General features: G+C 41.2%; 1 protein-coding gene across 2 annotated transcripts in view; it reads left to right on the forward strand.

Moving 5' to 3' along the window:
* Positions 1-1815: 1815 nt before the first annotated feature.
* The window catches only part of lrp4 (low density lipoprotein receptor-related protein 4), a 109231-nt gene continuing 90839 nt past the window's right edge, over positions 1816-20207 (forward strand). For both annotated transcript variants that reach the window (XM_084952051.1, XM_084952107.1), the window contains exon 1: positions 1816-2189. In XM_084952051.1, the coding sequence (XP_084808177.1) occupies positions 2129-2189 (61 nt within the window). In that variant the 5' untranslated portion in view covers positions 1816-2128. The remainder of the gene's footprint in view (positions 2190-20207) is intronic.

The raw sequence follows: 20207 nt of genomic DNA on the forward strand, positions 1-20207 counted from the left end.
AAAGCATTGTTCATTAAAATGCTCTGCATCGAATCAAGAATAAGTGACATTGCAGAGCACTTTTATTGGGATGAAATGTAATACTCTGATGGATACGCCGCAGGAGAGTGGAGGGGATGCGTGTGCTGAATGATGATGTCCTGTTTAGGAAGGCAGGAGCTCACATCCCAACTAAAGCTGCCTCATAATTAGAAAGTGGAGTCTAAAGCCTTGCTTCCAGTCAAAGAGACTGTGGACATGTGAGTGTGCTGGGCGGTATGTTTAAAATTTGATCTTCATATTGTAAATATGCAGTCACACTCTTATAATAAATTCCAACAAAATTCTGAGTATCACAACTCACTGCAGATAACAAGTGCCCAGTGGTTACAGTCATGCTGCAAACCTTGCTTTTTTCATGAGTGTTTTTTAGAGGCTTACTGTAAGCTTTTCACAACTTTTCACTGACACTAAAGCCATGTTCTGCACTGACTCTCTGCACTCTGAGCATCTTCTGTAGAGCTATTTGTCCTTCTTTTCTGCCGCCGCTGGCACCAGCTCTCTCTGCAGTGCAGAAACATAATGAATGTCAGGCTGAAGCAAAATAAAAATAAAAAAAATACACAAAGTTTACAATTAGCCTTGATTTTCAACCACCGCAAATGTAATTTGTATTCAATTTGGGACCCTTTAACAAGGGTGTGATTGGGATATTTACGAAACAGTGATTTTTTTTCTTCTCTTTTTATACATTTCTAACAAAATAGAAGAAAATAGAAGAGAATCACTGCAGAGGGAGGGAAGCTGGTTTTCTTCTACCATCAGCCTTTTTATGAATTTTACATATAAATAAATATTTCCAAAACATGTCACATGTTTCAGATTACAAGCTCATCTGAATGTAATTCAGTGCATGTGCAATTGCTACAATATACTATCTAGTTTTGCAGTCTGAGGTAAAATCGCTTTATTTTGTTTAAAAACTTCTCTGTGCTTGGTGGAATCTCTTTCATGTTACCACAGGGTTGTGCAATGTGTGTCTCCTAATGAGTTTTGTGACCTTTTTTTGGACAGAACTGCATGGTATCAATTTGTGGTGTAACTATGTCATCCCCACTGGAACGTTTTGTAAGCTAATTCAGGGGAAAGAAATAATGCTTCCACAGCGACCTTATTTTGGAATTAATTACCTTTTAATATAGCCATTACTTCCCCCCGGCAACTTTTGCAAATCTGTGGTAGGCCTACTGAATAATGACTGTGTAATGACCTCATCTCATGGTCATTACACCACACTGTAAAAACCACTGCTCTGTCATTTGCCTCCAATGACTGAAGTGACAACAGGGAAGTCCCCCCCTCCCTCCCCCGTGCTGCAATCAAATGTCTAAAGAAAAAAGAGAGAAAAAAGAAAAAAGGAAAGCAAAGTAAGAATGAGGAAACCTAAAGAGAAAAAAGCTGTTCACTCATTGCCCCAAATGCAGGTTGTTGTTCTTTCTTTCTTTCTTTCTTTCGCCTCTGTGGACCACCAGCCTTTTAAAAAGACGCAACTTTACAATGTGACACAGAGAGCAGAGATTTTTCTTTTTTTTTGGTCGATGTGATTTCTTTCGGGATAGGGGAACAGAAAGCGGTATGAAGAAAAATAACACTTAGAAAAGAAAGAACTTGAGGGAGACTATTGCTTTATTCTGTCATAAAACTTATTATACGATAATAATAAATCATTTTCAGCAAATTACCTTTACTTTAATTTAGCGGAACCGAATCATACATACGGAGCACCCCCTTAAACCTTCTCATGGTACAGTCCACAGCTCCTTTTCGTGTCCACAGAGTCGGGAACCACAGCACAACATGTTGGAGACCGTAGCTGAGCCGTTCAGCTCAGAGTTAACTTTTTAATCCCGGTTTTGTCGCGTTATCGCACACAAGAGGAGGAGGCGGAGGAGGTCGCCGAGAGAAAGGGGGATAAAAAGCCAGTCATGCTATGAGGTTAGGGTGAAAGCCGGAGCGTCTTCTTGTAAAAGAAGCCCGTTGATATTTAATTGTACACAGGAGAAGAAGAAGAGGAGAAGAAGAAGAAGAGGAGGAGGAGGGAAGAAGGGGAAGGGAAGCCCAGAGAAGCGACAAAAAAGCGGGGTACACGATGCAGCTGGCAGCGGTGTTGTGGGGCGCCCTCCTAACTTTGCTTCTCAGCCGGAGTCCAGGTAAGAAAATGCACGGACAACAACGGCGCGAACCGGGCTTGAATCTGCATGTCAGTGGGTCCGAGCAAGAGGTGGACGGAGGGTTGTTTTTTTTTTTGCACCGCTGTTATTTGGCACTAGAATTTAGTTTTAGGGTGTTTTTTTTCTGCTTCTCATAAGCGCATTCAAACTACAGCCAAGTTTTCCCTGTAACAGAGAAGGGGCCATGTAGGTGGTTAAAACAGTGGAAAATGTGCTCGAGTGTGTTTTCATTGTTTTCTTAAAGTCTTGTTTGACAAACATGCCTGTGTAGCTCACAGATCTGTAGCAGCAGTCCTTTAGATGGTAATACCTGAAACTTGTGAAAATGTGTATATATATTCATTTTTTAGCACTCATTTCGTTTTGTATATGTGAAGCTTATTATTTTTATTACTTATTTTGGTTTCTTTATTTTTGTTTACCTTCACGTACCCTGTTTATTTTGTGCGCGTGTGTTAAATGTTAGCGTGCCGCTTTGATTTAGGCTTAAATGGGGTTTCATCAGTCTTATTTATTTATTTACTGTTTGGTGTTTTATGGAGGTTGAGGACGTGGGCTGGTACAGTACGGGGTGGGTGAATGGTGGGGATGTTCTGTCAGATCTGACACATTTCTTGGCTGATGTTGGAATAAGCAACCAGATGTTGTTGCTTTTCTAATCTGTCTGTTGTCTTGGATACCTAGAAGCTGAAAGTTGGTCATGTAACTTATGAAAGGGTTTTTATTTTTAAGAGAATATTTGCTTTTTGTCTGGCATATAAGCTGATGCACAGTGGCTTTAAAAAAATCTCCTTTTATTTTGTGCAAATATCCATTTGAGTAATTGCCACGTGACCTTCATGCTCTTATTTGTCTGATAACTTCTGAGAAAGAAGCAAATTTGGATCACACTCCTCTGCGCCCTGATTGCAGGTGAACCATGCTGTTTATATATGATATTTTAGATTCTGTCACACCCCCACTGACACACCATAACCAGCAGTATTTGCTATATTTCCACTACTCTCTTTCTATGTTTCTCTAACACCTTGTATTTACAACATGTTAGAACAGCCGCTGGAATGCAAGGACCCAGCAGAGGCAATGTCTGAACAGACACGTGCACAAGCACACACTGAGCTTAGTGTCATACACACATGGGTGCTGCGCACTCTGACATGCTGTGAAAAGATTTACCTGACAGGAATAGCGAAAATGACATCTGTAATTGGCTGGTCGGACATCAAATGGAGGTTGGTGTAATTGTAACAAGTTCTAAATGTCACCAGAAGACTGTATCTAAAATGTCAACCTGATAAGAGTCAATATCCAATTGAAAACAAAAGTCACCCTGGATGACATCCTATATATAGCGGGTCCTTTCATCCTTCCAGATATGGTTATCAATGCCCCCACCCCCCTCGCACCTTCCCACTTTATCTGCGCTCCTTTGATTATAGTCTTGTTCTGTCATAAAGCAATTAAGCCTGCCGGGCCTGTATCATGTCTTAAACATTTCATTGTGCGCTGGGTATGAATGGAAGCTGCTGCTGTTGGCATTTTCCATTGTGGCGAGTAGCAAACACCACAGCTCCAGTGCTTTGTAATTCTTCTGCTTGATAGTGGTTTTGCATTCCAGTCTTTAATTGAAGATCTTTAAATCTGAGCACTTTCCTTTTGGGAATCCCAAAAATTTAGTATTTATTTCCTCTCTGGTTTATTTTTTTTTCCATTTATTTTTTTGTCAGTGTGGAAAAGGCTCTGAAATAGCTTTCAAACTGTAATTTGACTCGGACAGCTAAGACTTGCACTTAATGAATGATTATTTTAAGACTAGTGGCTCTTTGAGGGCAGGATCTCATACCACAGCCATCCAGTGGTTGGGGAAACTCCAGGATGAATGAAAGCCTGACATCGATAAATGCATCTTTATATGGGGACAGTAAATTCAATTCCAGTGGGTCTAAACCATGAAATGTTCATCATCTTGGCCATAAATATTGTCCAAGTGATGCACCAGTCTATCATTGACATATGAGTTTCTCCCTTTTGACTGTTGTATTTTAAGATATACATTATGGGTTCATGTGGAGATGAATAAAATGGGAAAGGCTATAATTTCTACGCTGTGTACAGTAAATGACATTATGAAGGCCAGCTGCTGGTCCCATTTGACAGAAGATGCCCCAGGGCTATAATTTATCAAACTGAGTGTGTGGGTAACTGAGTCTCAACGTGTTTGAGGTCAAGATGCCTTCTCAGCTAAGTCTAGTGGCTTCACAGTAATAGGCTGTGTTGGACTAATGGTCTGCTGGAGAGAGTGTTACACTCTTTAATTATGTGCTCTGGGACAGTAACCCCCCACACCCCCTCACAAACTCCCACGATCTCCACTGTGCCCTCTCCATTTACTGATCAACTATCAATCAGACTTGCAGTTTGAGTCAGAGGCTGTGGTGTCATTCCACTGAAGATCGGCAAACATTCAATCACTGTTGTGTGGGCAATAAAGCCTCATTAAAATGTAAAATCCATGACCCTTTGGGAATGGGATGAAATGCTCTTCTTACACGATGATCCGTACACTGCAGAAGTGAACAGGACTAAAGTGAGACGGTGCTTCTGTATGAATCTGACAGCTGGGCAGCCATCCAAGAAAAAACCTCCTTCCTTGAGTGTTTTTTTTTGTCTTATTTGCTGCAGCAGCCAAACAAAGAGGATAAAAAAGAAAGGCAACGATGACAGTAAAATACGAGAAAAAGATTTGGTCTGAAAAATTTGATTCCCCTGCCCCTTTTCAAGTCATAAAAATGTACTTTGCAATATCCAGTTAGTCGGGGATTCATCTTCAGTTTGGTTTTGCTGAATGGCTAAAGTTGGTTGGCAGCAGGTTATTATGGCAGGCATGGCACACACAAATTTGGTAATAAAATATGATGTTGTACTGTTCTTTATTCGTGTTTCATCAAACAGCAGATGATTTTGGCACAGATTTTTGAAGCAGGTAGAAGTTTAGAGAAGAAAGTCAAACAATCCTAAGACCAGTGGATGGTGGCAGTTGGAGGAACAGCGGCCTGAAAAGGGAGGTGGGGAGTTTGGCCCCATGCTTGCTTTCGTCTGCCAGCCTCTGTGCCCTTCCCTGCCACCTGTATTGCCTTGTCAGATTGATTAGTCCCTTGACATTGCCGCTCCTCATCCTGGACCAACAAACACACACACATATTTAAATGCAGTCTCACTAGTGGCCTTTTCACACAACCTGCAGGCATGGATTTGCAGCAAAAAATTTATGGCTTTGTCTTGCAAAATGCCTCCAACACCACATTTGATTAAATGTCCTCAGAGTAATTGTGTTGGTATTAATGGTGTTGCAACGTTGATATTTCCAAATAACTCAGCCTAGAGACAGATTGATGGCATGCCATAAGTTGTTTTTGGTACGGATTCCACTCTGTAGACGACTTTTCTCTGACGGGGAATGGTTGATGTGGAGGATGTGGCCGTGGTTTGGGTCAGTAAATTCGACTGCTTTGTCTTTAGCCTTGGCAAGGTTTGATTGTTTTGGCAGAAGCTTTTTGGGGGGCTTCGGGGGAATTGAGAGTTTCATTAATGGATGTGAGACTAGAGCTGCTGTGTTAGATGAGTGCATATGATTTTTGTGGCCTAAGTGAGTGTGTTTGTGTGTGCCCTCCTCTGGTCTAGCTCATTAGGTTGGTGTAGGCCAGCCTTTTGCTTTCACCAGAGGAAGGTAAAGTGGGCCACCTGATACCCCCACTGTGCTTTGTCTATCGCTGCTGAGGGGATGGAATTGCACCTCCAAGGTAGCAGTGGAGGTAACCTGTGATTACTTGATTCCCAGCCCCCCTTCCAACATTCTCGTAAGGATAAATGTCAGACTTCTAACCCCTCTCCTTTTTCTCCTCGTGTCTCTCTGCTTTCCTATAAATCACCGGTTTCTCTCCCTGCAAGACCTGACTCCATTCAGAGAGACCCCTGAGGGTGGCTTTCGTCTTCAGGGCCGTTTCAGATTTCAGAACATGATGCTACTGCCTCTGGGCCCATTTCACTTATGCTCAGCGCACTAATATTCAGTGTTACACATGTCAGGTCTTACAGCACACAAGCAAGCAAACAAACAAAGTCAACTGCTGGCAGCACTCTGGAGATTGGTTCCCAGTCTAACAGCAGAAATTATCCACTGGTGGAACTCTGTGCCAAAGTTGTGACTTGTTCTGCTTTTGCTGCTTCTTTAGCATGCTAAAAAGATCTGTGTGTCTTTGTTTGTGATATTTGTAATGACATTTGGTGGAATTTAAAGTGCAGACTTTGATCTGTCAAAATACATTTTAAGATCTGTCCAGTTTGGACAGATCTTAAAATGTATTTTATTAGCGTTTCATTTGTATCCATGGTGTAATGGTTAACATGTATGCTTAACATGCAAAAGATCCCCAGTTCATCATTGGGAGGAGACACAAATCACTGGAAGGACTGCATCAGGAAGAGCAACTGATATAAAAAGCTGTGTCAGATCAAAATATTCAGCTCCATCCACTGTAGCAAATATGAGATCAGCCGAATTAGGGTTTCTGTGATTTGCATTACATTTCATATAGTTGATTGTCAGCCCTGCGACAGACTGGCACCTGTCCAGGTTGTACCACGCCTCTTGCCCTATGGAATAGGTGTCAATCCTGAACTGGATAAATGGATGGATGATTGACAGCTGTGGGTTGTGCTTTACCCAGTGATTTTAAAGCAGAAAACTCCTTGAATGTTGGTTTGTTGGTTTTCAGTTTTGACATTCAGGCGTTCATTCACCCACCGCGTTCATTTTTGTCAAAGCCAAGTGAATTTCACCAGTTTTGCTATGGAATTAGAATTTTTAACATGTTTTGTTAGCTGTGATTCCACTAGTCTTGAAACACAATGGTTAACCCACCGAGTTTTTTGTTTGTTTGTTTATTTTCTGGTGCTAGGGAACTCTCAGTATAGTTAGTAGATATCTGAGGCACAATTTTCATGTCCTTTCCATTGGAAATGGAAAGATTTCCATTCACTAGCTTATGTTACTCAGCACATTTAGGCAAATATCAGCCCTCCCTTGCTCTCCACCTTCTGTCTGCATCCATGTAACCAAAGCTTGCTCAAACATGATGGCCAGTAGCACTTGGACTACCAGTGAAGTACAAATGGAAACCATAAAGGTTTTAGTACCAAAAGTCTTGCCTCTATCTACATATTAATGTTAGATATGTGTTTGTATAGATTAGGGTTTCACTAAATCAACCATAATACACATTTTCTTTTTTCTGCTTTTTATAAATGAGAATGCATAGCTTTCTGACTGATAAGGTAACACATATGTGAACAGATCAGGCTTACTGTCTGTCCAACAGTCAAGCACATCGCAATCTGTGCTTGACTGTTGAATCCTTGCACTCCAAAACCAAACCCCAAGTGACTCATTTGAGAAATTGGTCATCCATGTGATATAATCGATACATTGACAGCAAAAAAGTTTTAATACAAATGTTAGTTTCATGTTTAAGTGCTAGGAACAAAAAAAGTTCCCATCATTGTTTCTAGGGGTGGGGGGAAAAATCGATACTGTGTAGTATCGTGATATTTTGTTTGCTAATAATGTATCGATACAGGGACAGCAGAAATCGATATTTTGTTACAAAAAAAGTTTTTGTGCTCTGACTTCAGAGCATGTTGATCCTTTTTCTGAGCAAGAATCCTGACATTCCTTCACTGTCCAAATGTGTTTAACTTTTTTTTTTTGGCAGCAATAAACATGACAGTTTACTTATTTTAATTTAAGACATGTTTTATTTTAATTAAGTTTAAAACTTTTTTATTTAATGTAAAATTATATTTTGTTTTAATTTACTTTCAAATTCTTCAGTTGCTGAATGGGCTGCATAGTTCAGAATAGCTATAATTGTACCAGATGGTTGCATTTAGTTAAGTTGGACTAGACTGTAATACAAACCGTTCAGTTTGTCAACAATATAACTGACTGAAATGAGAGAAAGACTGAGTGTGAGACTTTGATATTAGATAAAATGAATATTGATAAAGTTTACCTTTATGTACAGAATCTGAATATCGCAAAATATTTAAAAAAATTGCAATAATATCGTATCGTGCGTTAAGTATTGTGATAATATCGTATCGTGGGATGTATGGTGATTCCCACCTCTAATTGTTTTACAGTGATTCTTTGAATCTGAAAGTAGTGCAAAACTCGTAGCATCTGCTGTCTTTTATAATTCTTCTGGCATAAAATTCATGCCCTGTCACCACACAGGTCTGAAAATGAAAAAATACATTTTTTAGGCCATGTAGTATGAATCTGAGTTCCTTGGGGGTTGCAGATTATTGGGGACTGTAATAAACTCTACTTCTCTGTCTCAGCGGGGGTCTGCTGTAGAGGACAGAAAGATAAGCAGGGCTGGAGACTCACTGTCTGAGCACAACCAGGGGAGGGGGGCAGGGACACAAAGACATTCTGAAGGACACTCACACGTTCGGATCCATAGTAACTTAATTCTCCATCCTTTCTTGCTGTGACATAGGGAAAATGTCCACAGGGACATTAATGACATTCTGTCAAATTTGGTGGAAGACATTAGTGTGAAATGATTGTGGCATCAATGAAAGGCCTCTTGCCATCCCCAAATCTGGTTTTAGCCACGAATTTGAAATAAGCCACTCATTCTTATGCATTATCTGGGTAACCGAGACATCATGGGATGCTCTTTCCAGACAAAAAGAGGACGTTTGTCTGTGGCCAGTGTCTGCATGGTTTCAGTCTTTAGCGGGGGCACGAAGGGAAATTTGTGCAGGCGTATACTCACCGTGTCTAATGGGTTAACTGCAGAGTGCAGGGCCCACACAAACATATGGTTTTGAAATGACTTTTGACTTTTGGGTTGAGAAACGTCTGACAAAGTTTTGAGGACTGGACAATGTCTTTGTTGTGTTGTGTTGTGTTGTGTTGTGTGTGTGTGTGTGTGTGTGTGTGTGTGTGTGTGTTTTTTTTTTTTTTTTTTTTTTTTAAAGATTTACTAGGAATGTACTGTACCTTTTTCCAGTTTCCGTATGATACAGAGACCTCTGCTTGATGTGGCTGCTGATGCCAAGTAAAGATCTGATGATCGATCAATGAGCTGCATTCCACTTTCAGGGAAATGTGTAAGGCAGCGTTGCTTTCCTAACAGATAAATAGACCCACAAATGTATTAGTGCAATAATAACTGTCAACGGGACTGAAGCTAATAATAATAAGAGGTCAACACAGCAGGCTGCCCTGCATATTTTGATGTGGCCGATTTTATGTTGGATGCGTTTCTTGATGCAACCCCCAAGGGATGTTGTTTCTGGTCTAAAATGGGGGATTTAGGTGGTTTATTACTCATTGCTATAGGACATCTTTTACTTAAAAAAAATACATCAGTGAACCACACTGGGGGACATGTTCAGTCAATACTCAGTATGCAGCCACTGTAGTTTATCTTGACTCAATTTCACATACATCGTTATCAATAAATACTATAGTATAGCACTGAATGGATCTGGCCTGGAATATGGTCTCCAACAGGAGCTCAGTGTTTCTCTGTTTGATTAATGTTTGCCAACACTATAGAAGAACCACTTTGTCTTTGTCCTCCTCTCACCATTTAGACAGTAGACAGAAAGCAGACTGGGTGAGAGTTGAAGATATAAATAACTATAAACAGTGAAAGACATGCTTCTTTATTAACTGAATATGACCTCATTCACTACGCTGAGATCATGGACTAAGTTTGTTTGTGTGTGTGCACGTGCACATGTTTTGGCAGCTCACAAACAGCCCGGCATCAATGCGGTTTATGGATTGAGGGAGATTTTTCTCTTAATTGATGTCAAAGCCGTGACTCTGGTTTTTGTTGTACTCCACAAGATTCATCTTTAGCCCACCAAGTTTGTTTGAACACACACCCCCTTAGCTTCCTTTCCATTCGTCTTTGTCATGTCTTCTCCCCTTTTGCAGAGAAGATCTGGATTTGAACATCTCTCTTTGTACGCAGACTCCAAAATACCTTTTTTCTTCTGCTAGAATTTACTTTTAAATGGCTACTACAGCATATCAAGTAACTGTCCTTTTTTAATCCGTAAACTGAAAATTACTGAGGACAGTGTACTGTAAAATTTCCATTGTGCTTTTCTGTTAATACCTATCATATTTTGGACTATTTTATCCTTTGGGTAAGCTGTAAACCTGGTTTGTATTAGACTCTAAAAAGATAGCGTTTTGGCTGAAAAAGCAGCTCAGAGCGTCTTTTGATGTTTTTCAGATCATATCTTCTGTTCCTCTTCTGCTGAGCACCTTATACTCTGAGATTACTCAGTCACCCTCCCTGTTTGCCAGTGGGGCTCCTGCAGATGGGAGACAGCAGCTGTCTCTTAGATTACCTCCAAAAAGGTGCTTTAATGAAGGCTCTTCACCTCACTCAACATGCCTGCATGCACAAACGACCTGTTCAGACATTGCTTTTAGGAACACACACACTCGCAGCTTCCATCTCTAGCTTTAGATAAGATTAGGGTTAGATATGAGTTTACTTAGACCCCACGCACATTCAGTCAATTCTTTAAACATTAAGTCCTACGTTTAAAGCACACGAAAAAAACAAATGACAACAAAAGGCAAATTAAATAAAAGTCACCCAAATTCACTCTATAATTACTTTACAACCATAAGAATAAAGTGAGCTCTATTGATTAGGGATACATGGGAGAGTTTTGAAAGTGAACGCCTTTCCTGTTCTTGTCATCAGGCCAAAAACGGATTTAAAAGACTTCCTGCAAAGATGTACCTGTGGGTGACTCCTTGGTAGTCTTAATTTTGTCACTAGCACAATCCTTGTTACCTCTGTCCTTTGTTTTTACATTTTACCATAACTGAGCAACTGTTATTAATGGCTTATGACTGTAATTACGCTCAGCGATGCCCAGCAGTTTAACCCAAATCGCTGACAGCTGAATGAAGTTGGGTGACTTTTGTGATCACAGTGCGTACAGTATGAGCGCACACACACACACACACACACACACACACACACACACACACATACACATATATATGTCCATCCATTGGCTTGTGCAGCTGCAGTGAAGCACTTGTTACATATCTGATGTCCTCCTAGCTGTTGAAACCAGGAGCAGGCATATGCTGTACCACCTATGGAATTAAATCCAACCACACACACACACACACACACACACACACACACTCCTTTTCATATCTTAGTGAGGACATCTCATTGACTTAAATATGTTTTCCCTAGATGCTTACTCTAACCTTAACCCTAAGCGTCAAAAATGAATGCCTAATCTAACCCTCAGCCTAAACCTAACCATAACCTAACTGTAACACTAAAACCACATTTTGAAACCTACATTAATGGTCTGGAGTTTTCCATAGTTGTTCATGGAAACTGTAAATGTGCGGTCTTGTTTTTTTCTATCAGTGATAGCAGTGTGGATGTAATTGAAGGAGGCTATTATCAGGCTAGAAGACCTATCAGAAAGAGAGCAGAGGCTTTAGGAATGCCCATATCAACTATTTTTTAAATCCTCAAAACAAAGAATGGATTTGAGAGCAAAGCAACACCAACAAGCCTCAAAGGAAATGGCAGGCTACTAAATTGGATGATTGCAGAGTGATCTTTGTGGACTTGGCAAGATGCTGTAAAAAGGAATCCTTTAGAACATCTAGTGAGGTCAAGAACTGTCGAGGAAGTAGACATTTCATTGTCGGAGTCTGCACTCAACACATGCCTTTGAGAGTGTAAATACAGAGGGTCTACACCAAGATGCAAACCAGGAATAAACAGCAAAAAAACATCTAAAAATGCCTGCATTGTTCTGGAAGAAAATTCTTTAGACAGTTGAATGCAAGGTTGACTGAAATAAAGGGGGGAAGAAAAGAGCGTAGAGTAGAAAAGCAAAGCGTACTGTATCATCTGTCAAACATGGCAGAGTCAGTGTTATGGTATGGACATGTAGAGCTCCCAGTGGACCTGGGTCTGTTACGTTTATTACTGATGGTACTTCTGATAGAAGCAGGAGAGTGAACTCTGAGGTTTCTGGAGTGATGGTATTTCACTGTGCAGACATAATTAAATGGTGCAAAGCTGACCGGGCTGTCCCTCATTGTATACATGAATAATGACCAAAAACACAATGCAAAAGAACCCCAAGACCTTCTCAAGATAAAGAAATGTAACATTTTTCAATGTCTGAATCAGTCAACTCAACAGATCCTGTTTTACATTCACTAAAGATAAAACTAAAAGTTTCAGATAGTTTGGAGGTTTTAAAATCATCAAAAATTTTTTATAGTTATGTCAGTTTGTTACTTTCGAGCCACTTAATCTAAATGTTTAAGGAACTATTTTTAGTAAACCCTTTGAATTAAAGCCAAAAGTTTTGTCAAATCACGATTGCTATATTTCTCATTAATTTGCTGATGTACATAAGAACAATTGTATAAGATGTGTGACTGTGCAAACACTGTCTGTCTGTAATAGCTCAGGTATATAGTCACTCCATTTTTACTTCTCCCACAGCAATTATCTCCATGTACACACAGACACACACTCACAGAGAGAAGCTTCCTTGGGGCTCATATGATCTCAGAGTGCTTTTGCCCTTCTAGAGTGACATCTCACACTTTTGTCCCATCGATACTGACGCACAGTGATGTCACCCGAAAGTGCGAAAGCTGAAATCTAATTCTAGACACACACATGCACACACACGCACACACACAAACACACATAACCTGCAAGAGAGTGGTTGCTTTGCCGCTGTGATGAAGGTGAAGCTCGGTATGGGTTCAGGGGAAAAGTGTTTCTCCCTCATTTCCCACCATTGCTATATGTCTTTGCGCTTGTTCTTCACATCCTATCCAACGCTCTTTGTTCTTCGCTATTTTCTGTCAGTGGACCCCTACCCTGCAGGCACCAACTCAGCTAAGCTTGTGATGAGGGAAATGGAGGAGGTAGCTGTGGAGGTGGTAAGGGTCTTTATTAAACAAACAGTGAAGGGCTGTGGAGGCTCCATTGAAACCTGGAGCCGGAATGGGGACGCGACTGAAAGAGCAGCACTTCCTAATGAACTCGAGTGGCCCATAGAAGCAAGGGCCTTTTCACAGAAGCCAAGAAGGACAAAGTGTCAAAACAAGCCCGGCCCCTTTTCGTTCAGAGGGGCTAAACGCCGCCTTTTGACTCTGTGGAGTGTGGGCATCTGAAGCAGAGGCCATGAGGAGAAAGGAGGAGGAGGCAGAATGTACTTGTTAAAACAATGGGCCCTTAAATCAAGCACCCCTCCTTGCCTCTCTTCTTTTCCTCAGCTCCCCTTCTAATATCGCCTCAGCTTCCAATTAGACCTGCTCTTGCACAAGCAATTGAAAGCCCCCATATATCGCAGGGGCCTCAGAGGAGAGGCTTTGCATCTCTGTAGCAGTGTTGCCTCTATGAAAAGTCTTAGTATTCAGAGGAGAGCTCTGTTTGGGCTCCTCAAAGCACTCAATCTGCCACTAGGGACTTGTGTACCATCATGTCCTCTCCGTTCACCGCCTCTACTCTGCTGTCTTCCTTCTTTTCTGTACCTCTCCACCCCCTCTATTCCTCTTCTCTCCCTCTTCTTCCCACTCTCAGCCAAAACTCTTTTCTTCTTCTTGTGACCCCTCCATTCCTCCTCCATGCTTGGCTGCTTGCGGGGCTGGGACAGGAGCCGCGCACTGCCGGGCCCCGAGTTGTTTAGCCATGGATGAAAAGCGGAGACAAATATGTCTGTGGTTCAAAGTCCATCCCGGCAATTACAGTGACTGATTAAAGAGTTGGCCTACACACAGGCAGCTATGTATAATACTACAACTCCCACTCTGTTTCATAACAATGCCATCAGAATAGAGCTGAGCTTAGCAGGGCTTGATAACGGGCCTTGTTTACCGTGGACTGATTGAGAGTCAGTGCCATAAAAGTCTGCTATTGTTTTATGGACACAGTTTATAATAAGTAGCAGACAGTGTTGTATTCATGTTTATTACCTTCACAGACTGGCAAAAAAAATAAACAGGGCTAAAGGACTGTTGAGGCAACGGTGGCTTAACCGTTGCTGAAGCAAACAGTCAAATCACAGCTCAAATGTAAACTCATGCCTGCTTTTTGTGGAAACTGTGAGACATTCGTTGGAATTATATGTGGCACTTGCTATGCTTAAAGTAGCAATACATTATTCAGTAGCAGAGTAATCCTCATTTGACCCACTGTCTGTCGGTAGGCATGCATGATTGTGTTTGCTACACAAAGTGTCAGATGAACATGTTTCTTCTCTCGCCAAACACTGAAAGCTTTCTCACAAATAAAGGCTGTCTACCTCGGTGTTGTCTGCTTGCAAGGTTGCACTTGGATTTCTGATTTAACTTGCACCTCCCTGTCTTAATCACATGCATTGAATGTCTCGAATGAAGCAGTGTGATTACAACAGGGGTCAACAAGAGCTAAAGGAATGTTTGAAAAGTCGAGTCTGTCAAGGCTTTTGAAGCTCAGATCTCTTTATCGAAGTGATATGATACTGATGTATTAAAGTGATTTGGCTCATACTTGTTGGGAATGTTGAATTTCATGTGAATGTCTATCTTGGAGTTCTGGCTTTTTATTTTTATATGTGTTGACTATAATGTTGCTTTCAAAACGAAGGAAAATGTACAGAGATTTTGTGTCGGCTGCCAAACAGTATTGTACTGATGGGTCACATTATTGGAAAATCCTGGAAAAAAAAATCATAAGTAAACAATGGAGTTTTGAAAAACAGAGAATTGCAAATCTTTTTGGTGCCTTGTACTTTTAAATGTATTTTGAAAAGTTCAATAGATGGATCACAGCCCATATATTTTGTCATTTAAAAAGAAAAGAAAAGGCATAGACATACAGGAAGAATAAAAGAGAGCTGAGAGCTACGCTAGCACTCCCAGGGGCCAAAGTTATCCTTTAGGCCATGAGCCAAAATTAATGGAAGAGTATAACAAGAAAAGCAACAACAACAAAACTCCCATCCAGAACCAGGGGAGCCATCTGCCTGAATGGTAGTGAAATGAAGCGGGCCATAACAATATTCTGCTGAGAGTCGACACTAATTGGGTCAGCATGATTTTCCACTTTTGTTGCTAGGTGGTTGATCTATGGGGTTTCTATTCTGAGAATCGCCTACTAAAGTTATTGCATTGGCCATCAAGAGACAAATCAGTCTATGTTGGGCAAAGTCCATCGTCTCACATTGTCCTCATTTTAACTTAGCTCACATTTATTTTAGAGATCTTGTTCCATATCAGTCGTGGCCCAAAAGGGTTCTCTAAAAGACTTGCTTGACTTTGTCTTTCGTAATTTTTGTGTATAAATGGCCTTCAACCCGGGAGGCCTTGGGCTTGTGTGCCTGTGTTCTTTCGACAGAAATGGCAATGACGCTACAAGCCCATATGGGCATAATTGTTGTTTTATATGAGAACTAAGGATTTGATTGCTGGTCCAACTTGATTGTTGCTGGTAACAGTGATGGGTTATGTGGTTTTCTTAAAGCCAATCCTTATCGTATATCTGCATTCAAGACAATGTTTACCAGTAAAGGTTTTTTCATGCCATTTCCTGCATGGACAAAGGAAGACATTATGAGTATCGCTTTGGTGCCAGATTACTAGAGTGTCCATTGTTACTAAGCTATGAAGTCATTGGGAATAGAGCAGATACAATTTTGGGGTCCACATCACAGACTGTTGGTAAAATATGTAGTCATTGTGGCAGCCCTGATTGTTCTGGCCTCCATGTTTTGAAGGCTCGATATTAGCATTTGACTGCCACTATTTTGCTCATTTGGAGCCAGAAGTGACCACATATGGACTAGGAGGTGGAGAGCTAAGTTGTCAGCTAAGGCTAGAATATTGCACCTATAAACTCTGCAACACACAGAAACACGTATCTGCGAATCAGTTCTAAGAAAAAGACTGTCCCTGGGCCTCTTTTTTTGTTCTGTTGTTGCTCCGCCAGCCGAAGAGCCGAAGTGAAACTGAGTGTTAAACAACTGAAAACACTGCAGCCACTGTCTGTACTCTTGATATTGTATTTTTTCTTTTTATCTTTGATGGGTTTTTTTGTTGTTGTTTTGTTCCGTTGTTGTGCCCTTCTGTGTTCTGGCCCACTAGTCAGCAAATCAGTATTCAACTGACGCACATCATCCATGCTGAGCAATGTGAAGTTAGGATTTTGGAGTTTGCGGTGATTGCAAACACCTCTCTGTGGGCAAATGCTTCACAAATGGTCACAATTGCGGTAGCTTCAATTAAGCATAAAGCATAGCCAGGACTGGACTCAGTCCTATTGAATGGAGCAGCATGCAAGACTGTTTTAAGATGATGGTTAGTGTCCAGAGTTGCACATTGATTTTTCAGTCTTTATCCAACTTTGTTAGTCGGATGGCTTCAATCTCACCAAGAGGCACAACTGTTACCATACAGACCACACTGAAATGAATAGCTCACTTTCCAGTGAAAGCCTTACTTTTCATGAATTTTAAATATGCAGAAAACATATAAAAGATTAGATAAGCAAGTAATATATCAAATTTCATCAACAAATCCAAAGAGAAAACGCAAATTGGATTAGAAGCAGGCCTGCTACTGCAGATAGCATTGTTGCCAATCTTGGATTTGTAGTGTCAGAAAATGTAATTTGACATTGATAATGTGAAAGGTTGATTTTGTTGGATTTTGTCGAGTTTGTTGTGCATGCAATATTAAGGTATTTAAATACTGGTTATACATATGACCCAGATCAGCTAAAAGCACACATGTCCATATTACCGTCATATGTAAATTAAGTTACTGCATAATGAGACATATTGTAGCCTTGGTATTAATCTCATCTCTCTTACCTGCTTCTATACTTCAATTGGTAATAAGACTGGAATTGTAGCCCGGGGACTTTAGCCTTCAACCTAAGGACTGTAGTGTACAGTGACTTGTGGAACTTAAATTTCCTGCAGAGTGTGTTCACTTGATATAAACGGCATTTGGACAAAACTTCTGAAGAGCTCCTGACAATATCAGTCAGCGGCCCTTGTGACTGCGTGTCCTCCTGCTGACGACTTTAGATGCTCGACTGATTGCTGTAACCTTGGCAGCTAAACGAAGACAAAAGCACGTTTTAGAGCGGTGTTTAAAAAAAACACACTTGCTTCTGAAAATGCTCATATAATAGGGTTGCTGTATTGGTCCTTTTTCAGTTAGAGCAGTGCAAAAGGCTCAAGGCTTTTTACTCTTTGCAATACTCATAATAACTTTGCATTAACTTTACGCTCAGCTTTAGGTGTATGGGTGGACTCTGAGATGAGCTTAATCCTGTAGCAGAGAAAGAAAGGTCACGACATGTGGCTTTAGAAAATCAGAGGTGTCTCCTTCCTGTACATTTGCATTCATTCATAGCAAATCCTCGACAGGTGCTGCATCTCAAATGTGAGTCTCTCTCATGCCGCTTGCATTTGCCTCTGTTGTGTTCATTTTTATGTTATGGGTGTGTGCGTGTATGTGAGACAGGTGCCAGGGTGCAGTCTTATTGCCCAGCAGTTGCGGGAATAAAAAGGTTCAGCTGGTGCCTGGTGATCGTCGTCCAGCCCTTAGATATGTGCCTCTGGCAGAGTGCCACAAAAACATACTCACACCAGCTAGGAGCCACTCAACTCAGCCTGTTGATTGTAATAAATGCGCATATGTACCCCCAACATCTCCCCCCCTGTTGTTTGCCTTCGTCTCTGGTGCCACAGCTGAAGCTGGCACCCCTCGTACGGCCGTTCCCCTCGGGCGTTAAGGTGGATACTGTCATCAAGCTGAGTGGTGCCAGTTCCTTTTATAATTGGATTTAGTGTTGGCTCTCTTCTGCCACCCCAGCCGGATAGAATTGATTTATGAGTGAGGCCTGCGAGTTTGTATGTGATGGAGTCATACAAGCAGTGCACTGCTCTGACGGCTTTGTTCTCTGCTAGCTTCCCCTCTGACACCAAGCTGTGTGGCGCTGTGACTTCTTCTACTAATTTAGATTAGCAAATGTGATATAATTTTATTACTCACTCTTATCTGATAAGCTGATTAGAAGTCAGTTTTAGTTGTTCTGCTGGCCCTGTTTTTTCAAACTAGCCAAGGAGCAGATGTTTAGATTTTGGGATGAGACTGTTTTTATTTTATTTTTTGAAACAAATGAATCAGAATCTCAAATCCAATTTCAAACCTATTCAAGATTTTCTTTTTAACCACATTTAAAAGGAACTAGCTATTGGAATGAAACCCTTGTGACCATTTTGGTGTCTACTTGAAGGCTTGATGCTACACAGTCTCTCAAATGCCACTTGCATACTGCCCCCACTACCCACTCGGGCTCAGGTGTAGGGTGTCAGCACCCTGCCTCCTCCTCTTCCTGCCTCGGGGATTTTGGGTGAAGGCTATTCTTGACGGAGGAGTGTGCTTGATCATTTCCGCCCCCCCACCCCCACCTTGTGCACAAATGCTCTCTTCCCCCGCATCGAGTGACCTGTCCCCCTTCCAAGGAGGACGCAGAGGTTATGTGCCTCCAGGATGCACAAACACCTGTCTGACCACTTAGGCAGCACAGAAACGGCCCAGGAATGCAAACAAATCCTCCCCCTACCCTTGAACTGCTTCTAACCTCTGCTCGTGTTCAGGAAGGGAGCGGCAGTCAGGATGATGGGTGGATGCTGTACCTGTCATCTACCTTCTGGTGCCTTCTCAGTGGGAGCAACTGGAGTGTGAAATGTCCTTCATGCGGCCCAGTGTAGGTTGGAGTCAATTCTTCCGTATCAATTTGCTTCACAGCTGTTGCTCCAGCACAAAAATACACAGTGGTGTGGTCGGCACCAGCAAGAATTAGGAATGGTGTTTGCAGCATGAAGAGATGAGCCATGGCTTTTGTAGAACTCTCACTTGATATGCGAATAATATCCTGGATGGGCCTCTGCTATTTTGGCCCAGCTACACTTCATCTGATACTCCTTGATCTTTGATCACTAATAAATGGAAAGTTGACCTAAATAACTTCACAGAGAACAAAGGCAGCGAGAACCTGAAATAACCTGTTTTTAATTCAAATAATTAGTTTTTGTGTCTCTTCTCAGCAAAGTTGCCGGTCAGGTCATATGGTATGAGACACAAAAATGGTAGTTTTTCCATTTCCTTAATTCCTTTTTTTACTCGAACGGACTACTGACAGAGCACTGAGATAAAAAGTAAGACTATGTCCAGGGGACATCAAGTGCTGACCTCGTGCTCTTTATCAGTCAGACGGCTCAGGGCTCGCTGCTCTGCAACAGAGCCACCATTCAGTGCAGCGTCAGACTGGCTAACGCCGATGCAACACATGATGCACCACTAATTTGTTCAGATCCACTTGAAACGTGCAACATTGTACCGAGAGTATGAAGGAAGTGCTTCAGACCAAATTAGGACCTAATCCTTTTGTCATTCCATGTTTTCAGCTAGCGGTGATTATTTGTTTTGAAACAAAACTGGTGTATTTATTTAGCAAATGGTAATGTTCAGCAATTGATTTTATGTTCTTTATACCGTTTAGGCTTACAGTTGTCTTAGTTTTCCTCTTGAAGAGAAGGAGCCCAGACATGTTGAATTCAGCAGTGCTTTGTTGTGTTCTTCCTGAGAACAATGCTTGCACTAATTGTGATGAATAGCAGGAGAGAAGTGCTGATGCTTTCTTGTCAAACAACTCTTGATCCAAACACTTTTAGTTAAAATACAACACGTCCTGTTCTGCTGCTGCCCGGTCTATTAAAATGTTCGACAAGTCTATTAAATAGTATTTAAAGTCAAAAAGTAAAAAAAAAAAAAAAAAAAAATCATTCACAACACACATCAGCATCTCTTTACTCGTCTCATTGCTTTAGTGC

This window comes from Perissodus microlepis, chromosome 1, assembly GCF_051167445.1.
Source record: "Perissodus microlepis isolate ML-2025 ecotype Zambia chromosome 1, ASM5116744v1, whole genome shotgun sequence".
In the NCBI taxonomy this organism is placed as follows: domain Eukaryota; kingdom Metazoa; phylum Chordata; class Actinopteri; order Cichliformes; family Cichlidae; genus Perissodus; species Perissodus microlepis.